At 31.8% G+C, this 12774-nt stretch overlaps 1 protein-coding gene and 1 long non-coding RNA gene across 2 annotated transcripts; both read right to left on the reverse strand.

Annotated features, from left to right (window-relative positions):
- Positions 1–44: 44 nt before the first annotated feature.
- Positions 45–2157, reverse strand: LOC133823809 (casein kinase 1-like protein HD16). The gene is made up of 4 exons (XM_062256656.1): positions 2038–2157; positions 1824–1954; positions 1191–1235; positions 45–240 (listed from the first exon to the last, which is right to left on the reverse strand). Exons 1-4 carry the CDS (start codon positions 2155–2157, stop codon positions 183–185), a joined length of 354 nt encoding a protein of 117 aa, XP_062112640.1. The 3' UTR covers positions 45–182.
- A 207-nt stretch (positions 2158–2364) lies between these two features.
- Positions 2365–6862, reverse strand: LOC133823810 (uncharacterized). The gene is made up of 6 exons (XR_009888455.1): positions 6651–6862; positions 5647–6309; positions 5451–5511; positions 5192–5266; positions 5012–5110; positions 2365–2549 (listed from the first exon to the last, which is right to left on the reverse strand). It is a non-coding gene; the product is annotated as an uncharacterized LOC133823810 (long non-coding RNA).
- Between the last annotated feature and the right edge of the window lie 5912 nt (positions 6863–12774).

The following is a 12774-nucleotide window of genomic DNA, read 5'->3' on the forward strand; positions in this document are numbered from 1 at the left end:
TTTTATCAATTCTATTTTTTATTATAATATTTACAAAAAATACATTAATAAAATATCAAAATTAATTTTTATAAAATAGATAAGCAAAATACAAACTAAAATAAAATATTTAGTACAAAATCAATATAAAACATAATACAAAAATCTATACACATGTCAAAAATTGTACTTTTAGTTCATATTTACATATATAAAGAAGTTGGCAGCAATTCCACTTCATGCTCCCTCTTGAAGTCATTCCTGAGAATACATGACAAGCATTCAGAATTCTAAAATATTAATTTTGTGGACAATTGCAAAGAATTGCCATCCAATTTCCCACAAAAGAACTGAAATTTGACACACAGAAGAAAAACTCAAAACCTCTCTTAAAGCAGTTCTAAGTAAGTGGCTCTTGGTTTTTCACTTGAAAATAAACATGGATTATGCATATATATATATATAGACACATTAAACTAAAAATATACAGTAAATAAATTAGATGCCAAAAAGAAAAAAGACAATTAAAAAAGTAAAAGAAACAATATTATTGTCTTTTTTGCTACAGGATAATATAACTTTATATATTATATATATTTATGTTACATGTACTTCATTAGTTTGATTTATTTATGATCTGATCTTATAATTTATTCAAACGTGGAAATCATATCGATCATTGATGACTGGATCACCTATATCTCTAGCTTCTATAAATAAATCAATTCTGATTATATATAGCTATTAATGGTTGTGTTCATGATCATATAGCTATAGCTATTACACAAAGAAAATGTCAATTAAGTTAATCTATTGTCCAAGAATGTCACCTGAATCACAAAGAAAAGTGTTTGAAGTTTGAAATTCTTGAAAATTCATCTCTTAAGGCAGTTTTTGTCAATAAGTTTCTCTTGGTTTTGCACTTGAAAAAACAACATCAATTATGCATACATATACACACATTTACATGTGGAGCATTGTAATGATCCATGAAGATCTAATCCATATATAGATGATAATTCCCATATATATATATATAACAAGTTTCTTTTAAAGGCCCAAATTACCCAAACCATGGCCAATGTGGCCTTTCACGAAAGCAAAGTGCAGAGTACAAAGGTCTGTCTCACATGAAAATAAAGATGTCTTACATGCGAAAACAATTATTAAAGGAACAAATTATAAGAATTTAAAAATAAAACCCCATTTACCTTGAGACATTACCACCAAGGCACTGCCATTGCATGCACCAGCAACTGCAGTGATATAGTAAGTGTATCAGATTCAGCCTTTTACCTTATTAATGCTATGTTTGGTAGGAAGGAAACATTCTTCCATTGTTTGTCTCTTATAAGAGGAATAACAAAATCTCTCCAAATTAGAGGGTATAAAAAACTGGCTAAAATTGATGATTTGAGATACATTGTCTAATATACTCCCTCCTCTCATCCAGCCAAATAACAATCATAACCCAAATTCATTTTCTTACTTTACCCCGTTTATTTCCTCTCACTTCGCCCTCCTACCAAACACCCTCCAATTGCCAACAAAAATTGTCCAAGAAGAAATCCCATATAAAAAGACAGACAAATCCCATAAGCTATATGGGAGTATTAAAAAAAATGGGGGACCTTTGATGACACTTCTTTCTCCTTTTTTTATATAAGAATGATGAAAATTATTCAAATCACCAAAAGAACTACTTGTACAAGCATTTAGCAGAACCATAAAGACCAGACAGTGTATTTCTAGCATGCCAATATCTTTAAAACATAAAATATGAAAGGAGACAAAGAACAAGATAATGAAAAATAGAAAAAGAGACGGAGAACTGCATCAACTACCTCTGCTTCATTGCTGATCTGTAATTAAATACTGAGATCCACTGAGAGACTGGACTACCTGATCGAACGTTCTTCCTAGGCTGCCCACCATCTTCTAACTCCACAAGTGATCTTCCTCTTTTTTGACCAAACTACATTTAAATATTCAACATTTAGTTGAAAAAAAATCATATTACTAAAAGCTAATCGATAAGCTATGACATAAGGCAACCACCTTAGCTACCCCATCAGTTCTGATTGGTCGCTGAGACACATTAAGAGCTATGCTGCCATCAAAAAGAGAAATAAGCTTTGAATAATTGGGTTCTTCATCGAATCTCATGTTGGTCACCATGCTTGTAAAATTCTTCTGCAGACACAAACAATGAAAAGCATGTAAAATTTTGGTACAAGAGAAATAAACTACATATATGCATTCCTCTATATTGATCTTTTTTTGGAATAAATATTCTCAAGATAATATTAATAGTAATATGACGAGCAATAAGAACTGAAATTAGAGATCGACGTATAGTACCCAAAAAAAATAACAAATACAAAATTATTATGAAAAAAGGGTATATTTCTTATAAGACATGAACTACCACAATCATAAGACGACTTCAAACATCAAATGTGATCCACAGAAAGTAAATCCAACAGATCAGTTGATAATCACAAGACAACTTCAAATGTCAAGCCTTGTACTGAGAACCAATTGAGCTCACAAACAGTTGATGTCTTGCTCTGCATACATCAAAAGTTGTGGGAAAATAAACGAAAGATATCAATCAAGAACCAGATATCTGACCTTATACTGAGAGCATCAAACCAATCCAACCGTATGAGTTCACAACTGTATGTTAATTCATGAAACCAACATTCTTACAAAAAGAATTTACAATATTGCTTCAAATCCAAAAGAGTAGCTTATTCAGATGAAAATTCAAAGATTTGGGAAATCAACTCAAAAGCTATAATACATAATACCGCAACGTGGCAATATCTAAATCCAGATCTCATAGATAATTCAAAAATTGGCCTCATCTGCATTAATCATATAGATAACCACAAACTATCCGTAGCCAAAATAAACTATCAGATACCAACACAACACATGAAAGATACCAAACAGAACCTCTGAACTTCTACTACATGAATGTAGATACTAATCCGAAGTCTCAGCTCAGTGTGCCAACCAACAATCGACAATGTTAGTGCTGGAAAAACTTTAAACCTTACAGTCAACAATCAATTGGTGACTGTAAGCCACAACTAGTAAAACTTTAAATCTTACAGAAATAAGCAGCCTCTGCTTCTTGAATCTTGAATAATTCTTTAACACATTCAATAACAATTATTTGACAATACAAGTGAATGAAAAACCAAAATCCTTGTGGACTTTTCAAACTCATCTTTGACATAAAATTTATGTTTCTTGCTTTGAATGTCTAAAACTCTAACCAAGTTTATAGGATTCTGTTTGTACACCAGAGAACCAAAAAAAGAGCACAAAAAGACTAAGTAAGAAGCATAAAGAAGAAGAATACTTTGTTCTTCTTCTCAAGCTTTAAGATTGATTTTTGAGTGAGAGATAGAGAAAAAAATGATAGAGCTTTAAATCAAATGGGAATTTGAGTTTAATGGCCTAGAGTTGGAGGGGAACTTTTGCATCTTCTGTGGAGCTTTAGAGATAAAAAAATCAAACCCACCTACTAAAAACTATAAAGCAAAGAATATATTCTTTTTGAGAGAGAAACCATAGGGAGAGTGACTCTCTCCACAAACAAAGAAAGAGAGCTCAGTAAGAAGATGATCAAGAGAGAGAGAGTGGGCTAAAGCCTAAAGAGAGAGAGAGAGTGCGAACCCAAAGAGAGAGAGTGCATGATTTTTGTTTATGTTCCGATCAAGTTTTGCTTTGGTCGGTTAGAGTGATTACAGCCAAATTCAAATATATGACTCAGCAAAACTGATTCCTATGTATGGGTCAATAATACAAATATCTTTAACATAATTTAAAAAACTAACCTATTATATATATGCATATTCAGTTTTTTAATAATTAAAAAATATTTTACTTAACTATAACCACATATTTAGGAAACAACAACCATTCAGTATAAAATGTAAATTTAGTTTTAATTTTTGTAAAGTAGGAAATATAATAAAAATTTATTATAAAAAAACAATTTAATATTTTCAAATTTTTATTTCATTAAATATACATATCTCACGTATAATCAGCACAAATATAGGAAATGAAAGTATTAATTAAAAAAATTACAAATAACTAGTTTGAAATTTAAATTTTAGTTTTTCAAGGAGGATACTATCTAAGAAAATTAATATATATAGTAAGTATATCTTTTTTTTTCACTAGTTCATCGACATTTTGTTGAGGTATGTATGGTATATACTGATTAAATATCATGGCTATATTGGTTTGATTGTTTAATTAAATTTTTTTCTTTAGGTGCTTCAACTGGGTGCAAGGAGAAGGTACTGACAAACAGGTTTTTATTCTCTCTACCATATTTCACTAAAACAATATGCATTGAAATTAACTTGGAAATAAAAACATTGATCATAGACATATACATCTCTTTTTTCTTATGAATGTTATTATACTTTCTTGAAGATTCATTAGGTGTTTTCTGACATTTTGATCAAACAAATCAAACACTCTTTGATGGAAATCTATAATCAAAGAAAAAAAAATAAAAAGAACAAGTAACTAGTTCTTTAATCTGTCCGTGCAGAGCTTATATGCTTATAAATATATATATATATAATAAAATGTCAATTATCTATGGCTTTCATAATTCTCTATGATTAGAACAGATCAGGAAAAAAAAAATTAGAACCAAATCCAAGCCTACCCAAGAACAGAACAAGAAAAAAAAAAACCAAATTCATACCCAAGTATTGACTTAGTTCTCTATGATTAGAACAGATCAGAAAAAAAAAAAAGAACCAAATCCAAGCCTACCCAAGAACAGAGCAAGAAAAAAAAAACCAAATTCATACCCAAGTATTGACTTAGTTCTCTATGATTAGAACAGGTAACCTCAGATAGATGATAACGGACCTAAAGCAGTTCTCTATGAATCATGTTCATTAGTTTCAGTGTATACTTCAGAAATAGATGATATATACCAGCAAGTAAGCAAACTATACCATTTACCAAGTCAAATGTCTAAAGATTTTACCGTGGGAATTGTTACAATAACAAATTCTGTTGAATCAATGTCCCAAAAAAGCTCCCGCACTTTGATCATCCTCTCCCTTAGTCGCTCCAGTTTGTCAGTCTGCATCATAAAGAACCTCAGATAGTCGATAAACCCATGTAAAAGAAAACATAACGGCAGCTAGAACAACAACCAGCTTACCGCATCCTGCTTGGGCTGTTCTTGGCTGAAAACAGATTTGATGGCTGAGGTGGCTAAAGCAATCTTTTGTTTAAGCTGTAATAGACCATATGAAAATAAAGGATTAAAGTTAGTGAAACTTCAAGATGTTCTTTTGCATTGGTAAAACAAAAGAACCTTTCTAAAAGGTCCAGAGCAAAAGACAATGAGAAAAGAGGGAAATATATAATATTATGAAGAAAAATAAACAAGAGAGGCAGAGAGAGGTGGACATTCAAACCTTCAATAGCTTGCCTATTGATCGATCTAAGAAATTTGGACAGAAGTCGCAACGTGTGACCCTTTTTGAAACAAGCCATCAAATTAAGAAGGTGAAAGTTCAAGCAACAAAGACAGTTCGTGATAAAATACTCACAGTTAGAACAGATCAGAAAAAAAAAAAAGAACAGAACAAGAAAAAAAAAACCAAGCTTTACGTGTGTACTGGTTCGTGAGGACATTGCTGGACCCAATCTTCCCATCTTGCGAACCTCCACCACCACCTTTCTTGGAATCACTACCTTTCGGCTAGATGATTCCGAGTTCCTTCGGTTAGAAGTTGGTATGTGAACTTCGAATGAGAGAGACAGAGAGAGCTAGAGTGAGAGGGAGACAGGAATACGAGAGAGAGGGGAAGAATAATGGGGTCTGGGGTTTGATTTAAACTGAGAGATAGAGAGATTAGAGTGAGAGAGAGCTAGAGATTTGAGAGTGTATAGGGGAATATGAAGAAGAAAATGAAATGGGGCTTTTCTTTTCAGCTGTACAAAGGGGTATGTCTACTACTGTCTAGGTCTGAGCTCAAGGCTTTTTTGCAAAGTGAATGGACATCATACCTATGATAACTTTCTCACATCAGATAAGATGTATCTGGTGCAGTAGCATGTTCCTCGAGGAGTCTCTGTGCCCTCTATTTCCCTTAATATTCATGTGCACAGAAGTATGGCTGCATGTTAAGGAGACCGACAGATGCATGAGGTGAGGCATTTCAAATGAGGAGAAAATTCGGTGAACAAAATATTTGGCATCATCATATGAGAACAATCGAGCGAGTGAACAAAATTCGGTGGGAAAGCTGTTCTCTGCCTCCTGACCATGACCTAAAACATTACAGAAATCACATTTATTTAAGCCTTAAAAGCACTAAACATTTTCGATCTTTCCTTTATTTCATTCTCTGTTTATAAAAATGTATGTTTTTTAAGAAATAAATAATATTTTGTCATAAATATGTTAATTAGTTGAAACACAACTGAGAGATAGAAGGATTACGGAGAAGAAAGAACTTAGAATCAGAGACAAAGAGAGCTAGAGTGAGAGGGAGACAAGAATACGAGAGAGAGAGGGGAAGATTAATGGGGTCTGGGGTTTGATTTCAACTGAGAGATAGAGGGATTTGTGAGTATATAAACATATATAATGAAACTAGCTAGCTAATTACCTGAGATGTGGAGAAGGTCCTAAGCATTTCAATGGAGAAGCTATGATCAGTGCAGCTTCCACCAGACCTTCTTAGGGCTTGGAGATAGTCACTGTACAACTTACTGAGGAAAAAGGCCGTTGCACTGAATTGGAGTAGTGTGAGATGGAGCTAGGGATTTGTGAGTGAGATGGAGCTAGGGATTTGAAGAAGAAAACGAAATGGGCTTTTCGGATGAGGTGCTGAAGCCCTTTATTTTAATTTAGAAATTCATCTAAAAAAAAATTAGAAATAAAATTAAAAAGAAAAATAAAATACTTAGAGAAAGAAAAATCACCACTTACTAATTTAATATTAATTTAATAAAATTACTTATTTGCCTAGATAACATAACACACTTTATATTCCATTAATAGAAATACCCCATTTGAATTCATAAAATTTCAAAGTTAATTATGTGGTGGTACATTTTTTCGATTGTGGAATGAGCTTCTTTATTATTAATTTTTCTAAAAAAGTATTTTATATTGTGTACAAACTTTATCAACTTTACTATTTTGACACATTCTATTAATTTTTCCTTTCTTTTTGATAATTTTTTTTAATTAAATTTGGAATTTAAGAAATCTTCTAGTGTTTGTAAAATAAATTTGCAGTGAAATTACCCAATATTTTTTTATTAGTTTAAGTATTCAAGATTTTTTTCGTTGAAACTACTCACGCATCTAAAAACTGAGATAGTAGTCACTCATTCTGGAATTGAGATAGATTTAATACTTGTTGACTGATTTTTTTGTCAATTACAAATAAACCAATAAAGCATAAAAAAAAATCAAATACGTACGGGATTTAGGTTATTAATTAGTCCTAGTGCACGAGTTAATTGTATTGAGAAATAAGAACTTGCAAAACTTAAGTTCTTTAGAGATTTATTAGGTCGCATTTTTGCATGCACTAAACAAGTGATACTCTAACCTTATTTATAGGCAGTTAAGAGGATTAAGCTCATTAGTGTCTGATTAGAATAAAATTCCGTTAATGGGTTTAAGCTTATTATTTTGGTTTTAGTATCATTGAACCTTATAATTCTATATATTTAATTATTTTAAATTTGAATTTATAGTAGGATTTTCTAAAGTTTTTTGGTTTTTTTATTTTTATTTTACTTTAGTAATTAAATTTGTTTCATGAATAATAATTTTAGTGTTTATTCCTTAAAAAAGAAAATTTTAAAATTTTTGTTAAATGATTTTTAATTTTTTTTATTAGATTTTAAATAAATTTTTAATATTTGAATGAATTTTTTAAATAAAAAAATAATGGCATGTACCAATTAAAGACTTACACATATGTGTCTATTTGGCACTTAAATTAAACACATTTATAAAAAAAAAAATATGCATGTAATAGAGTAGGATAAGAAACACTTATACTAATATCCTACCCTATACGTGCATCAAATACATGTTTTTTGTACCATAACTCTATCATACCCTATAACTACAATTCTAGGGCTAATTAAGTATTTTATTTTTCTCAATGTAGTATAATCCATCGTCTACTTGTTCGAAAGATAATAGAGAAATGATGGATAAAAGTTGGATTTTCCAAAAGAATAGATTATCAGTGGAGTATTTTGATGGACTTAAGAGTTTTATTAAGTTATCAACTTTGCATTTAAATGGTGAAAATAAGATTCGATGTCCATGTGTTTCATGTATGAACTTATATTATCATGACTTAGAGACAATTGAGCGTCATATATTCGTAAAATGATTTTATACCAAATATGTTATGTGGGAGTTTCACGGGGAAGATATCACAGAAGTAAACGAAGATCAAGAAGAAGTAGAATCAAACAGTGAAGAGGACATACCATATGATAGTGATGATGATGAGGACAATGACGATATGAGACCAGCATTAGAAGATTTAGCTAGTCAATATCATAGGAAGGGTGATTTTGTGAACCTTGGAGATTCAAATGAGCACAATGATGAAAGGAATACATTGCCTGACTTATTTGCAGAAGCAGAAAAGGAGTTATACTTTGGATGTACAACGTTCTCAATCTTAACATTTATTGTTAATCTAATGCACATTAAAGTGATGTGTGGTTGGAGTAACAAATCATTTGATTTGTTGCTCGACTTACTTTCGAAAGCATTTCCCAAAGACAATAAAATTCCACGATCTTATTATGACGCTAAGAAAATGTTGCGTGATCTTGGTTTAGGGTACGAAACTATTCATGTATGTGAGTAAGATTGTGCTTTATTTTGGAAAGAGAATAAAAATGCTGAAAGATGTCCTATATGTGGTCATGAACGATACAAATTCCAAGGAACTAAAGGCAAGCAGATCCCACACAAAAAGATGCAATATTTTCCTATAACTCCATGACCACAGAGACTTTTTATGTCACGCCATACTGTTGGGTTTTATGCCCTTATAAAACCATGTCGGACATGTAGCACGATTTCATATTATCAATAAAAGTAGTAGAAATCATTTAGTTTGACAACCGTGTTGCTTGCTTGTTTTATTACATGATTATTGAAATAATACAAACATTTATAAAATCCCGAACATATGGATAGTTACAATTATAGTGACTAGGTCACAGTGGATTATAGTTGTAATTATATATTCAAAAGAACGAGTCCTAAGATTAGATTAGTGCATTGGATTTTCACTGATTAGGCAATCTACGATATGATCTACTTACACATTCAGGGTGTGATGTCTTGTCCAAGGCATCGACCAAGTAGATAAGATCGGATGTATTTAGTTACATCGGACTAGGACCGATATTGATTATTGATTGATAAATAAGTATCGTTGTTATCAAATCTAATCAATGTCACAACGTTGACCATAGGTTAAGTCGATCTTAATTCTGAGTGATAATATTCTGCTAATTATATTATTTAAATCTTTTGACTTGTTCGATACCAGCTTACCCTACGGTCTAGCCCATACTTACATCTTGGAGATTTATTAGTGTAATTGAGTGGGAGTATTATTCATAGATATGAAATCTATAACTTCTGTATGAGAAGTGAAAAGATGATTTCCTTAATTGCTTTGTTCAAAAGGTTAAATGATTGAGATCTCATTTCTGTGATTAAGTTCACGGAAATATCATTTATAAGGAACTTAGTGGGAGTTAAGGATAAAATACTGATGAGGGGTAAAACGGTAATTTGCACCCAGCTCGTTAGTAAGTCATCGATAGAGGATTGACTGATTGTAATGGTTATAACAATGGATAATGTATTTATGGTTTTGAAAATACGTTCTATGAATTCAAGAGTTCAATTCCGAGTCTATAGTGGAGTCACGAGGAATTAATAAGGTAGTGAAATTATTCGTAAATAAATTCACGGTAACTTGTTGGAGCTTGATTTCATGGATCCATGGTCCCCGCATCACCTTTGAGTAAATCATCTAGAATGTCTCAATTAATTGATTTAATTATCAATTAGGATTTTTAAAGTTGACTAGGTCAATTTTGGAAAATTTACATAGATATGAGATTTAGAAAATAAAAGAGAATATTTGGGTAAATTTATTAATATTGATAAATTGGTATCAATATAAATAAATAATATTAAATCAAGTTTCAAATTATAATTAGTTAATTTGAATAAGGATTTAATTAATTAATTAATAAATAAATAAATAAATAAAATGTTTTGAATTTAGGCCCAGTTGGGATTTAAATTCAAAATAAAGAGATTGGGCCCAAGTCCATTTATGGCAGCCCAAGGCTTTTATTTTTGTTTATTATTTTTAATTAATTTAAATTTAAATAAATCCCATTAAGTTGCCTATATAAGGAATATGATATCTAGGGTTTTCAAATGAAATTGAGTTTCAGTTGATTTGGGTAAGTGAAAACCTAGACACTCTAATCCTTTCTTAGCCACTTTCTCTTCTTCTTTTCTAGATCTCTATCTCATGTGTTGAGAACCAGCCCACACTAGTTCTAGATTGATCAAAGGCTTGGTGAGGAAGACTGTGTTGCTGATCTAGTTCAATCTCTTGATAATACTCTGCTACAGAAAGGAATCAAGAGTTAGAGAGATTGAAGGAAGGAGTTGTTCCAGTTCCGCTGCGTATTCGTAAGTTTCTACATCATTGTGTTTATGTTAATTTACGAATCTAATGTTCATATGTATGTCGTGTTATTCTATGTTTCTATTATGTGTTTGGAAAAATAATAGGAAGCATGCATCTAGATTTAAATTTCAAGATCCTACACATACATCATCTGATATGAGGTGGCATAAGGAAGAACGTGTTGATACAGAAGGTGTACTTAGACACCCGGTAGATGCAGAGGTTTGGAAGGATTTTGATAGACAATATCCAGATTTTGCAAAAGAATCTAGAAATGTAAGGCTTGCATTTGCAACAGATGGGTTCAATCCATTCGGTGATTTATCAAACTCGTACAGTATGTGGCCAGTGTTACTAATGCCATATAACATGCCACCATGGAGATGCATGAAACGAGAATTCTTAATGATGGCATTATTGATTCCGGGACGTCGTGCTCCAGGAAAAGACATAGATGTCTATTTACAACCTCTGATCGATGAGCTGAAAGAACTATGGGAAAATGGTGTACGTACTTTTGATATTATTGATAAAGAATATTTTACAATGCGTGCAGCAATATTGTGGACGATCCATGATTTTCCAGCATATGGTACTGTATCTGGGTATAGCACTCAAGGTTATAAAGCTTGTCCTGTTTGTGAAGATGACACATCTTCATTTCGAATAAGAGGAAAAACATGTTTCATGGGTCATCGTCGATATTTGTGTCCAAACCACCAATGGCGCAATGATATGGAGTATGATGGTACAATCGAACGACGTTCACCTCCAAGAATTTTATCAGGAGATGAAATCTTAGATAAATTAAAAGGCGTATGGAAATGTAGGGCAGGTAAAAATGATAAGATCATTAAGGACGATAAGCAACAAATGAAGGATGCATGTTATGAAAATAACACGAACTGGAGGCGAAAAAGTATTTTTTGGGAGTTAGAATATTGGCCTAAATTAAAACTAAGACATAATTTGGATGTGATGCATATTGAGAAAAATATATGTGATAGTGTAGTTGGTACAATATTTAGTATTGATGGGAAGTCTAAAGATACTGAAAATGCAAGACTTGATTTACAAGATTTAAATATTCGTAAGCAGCTACACATGAAAAAGAAGGGGAGCAAATGGTTCAAACCAGTAGCATGCTATACATTATCAGCGAAGGAACGACAAGAATTTTGTACGTTCATAAAGTCCGTAAAATTTCCTGATGGATATGCTGCAAATATTTCTCGGAATGTTAACATGAAAGATGGAAAGTTATTTGGGTTGAAAAGTCACGATTGTCATATTTTATTACAGAGGTTGTTACCTATTGGTTTAAGGCCATATTTGAAAAAGAAAGTAATGGATGCTATTGCTGAGCTGTCGTTATTATTCAAAAAGCTATGTGCTAGGACATTATATGTGAAAGACTTAGACGAATTGGAAAAGGGTGTTGTACTCACACTGTGTGAATTAGAAAGTATCTTTCCTCCTGCCTTCTTTGATGTGATGCTTCATCTTATGGTTCACTAGCCATTAGAAGCTAAGTTAGGTGGTCCAGTACAAATGCGATGGATGTATTCAATCGAAAGGTAACAAAATCTATAACTTAAGTTTAAAAAATTAAATAATCATTGAATACAATTCTTTATCACTATATTTTGAAAACATAATTAATTTCAGGGAATTAGGTCATTTGAAAAAATATGTGAAAAACAAAGCTCGACCTGAAGGTTCTATTGCAGAAGGATACATTATTACTGAGGCACTAAACTTTTGTTCAATGTATCTTCGTGGAATGGAAACACGCTTTAATCGTCCTGAGCGCAATCCTGATTTCCATGGAATTAGAAAACAATCGACACTGTCAATATTCAACATGCCTACAAGACCATTTGGAAGACAATCATCCATCACACTAACTCAAGATCAACGAACCCAAGTTCAATGGTACATTTTGAATAATTGTCCTGAGTTGGAACCATATTTAACGTAAGTTTGTAATTTTATTTTTTAAATTCTAACAACGTTTAGG

Source organism: Humulus lupulus, chromosome 3, assembly GCF_963169125.1.
Source record: "Humulus lupulus chromosome 3, drHumLupu1.1, whole genome shotgun sequence".
Taxonomy (NCBI): Eukaryota; Viridiplantae; Streptophyta; class Magnoliopsida; order Rosales; family Cannabaceae; genus Humulus; species Humulus lupulus.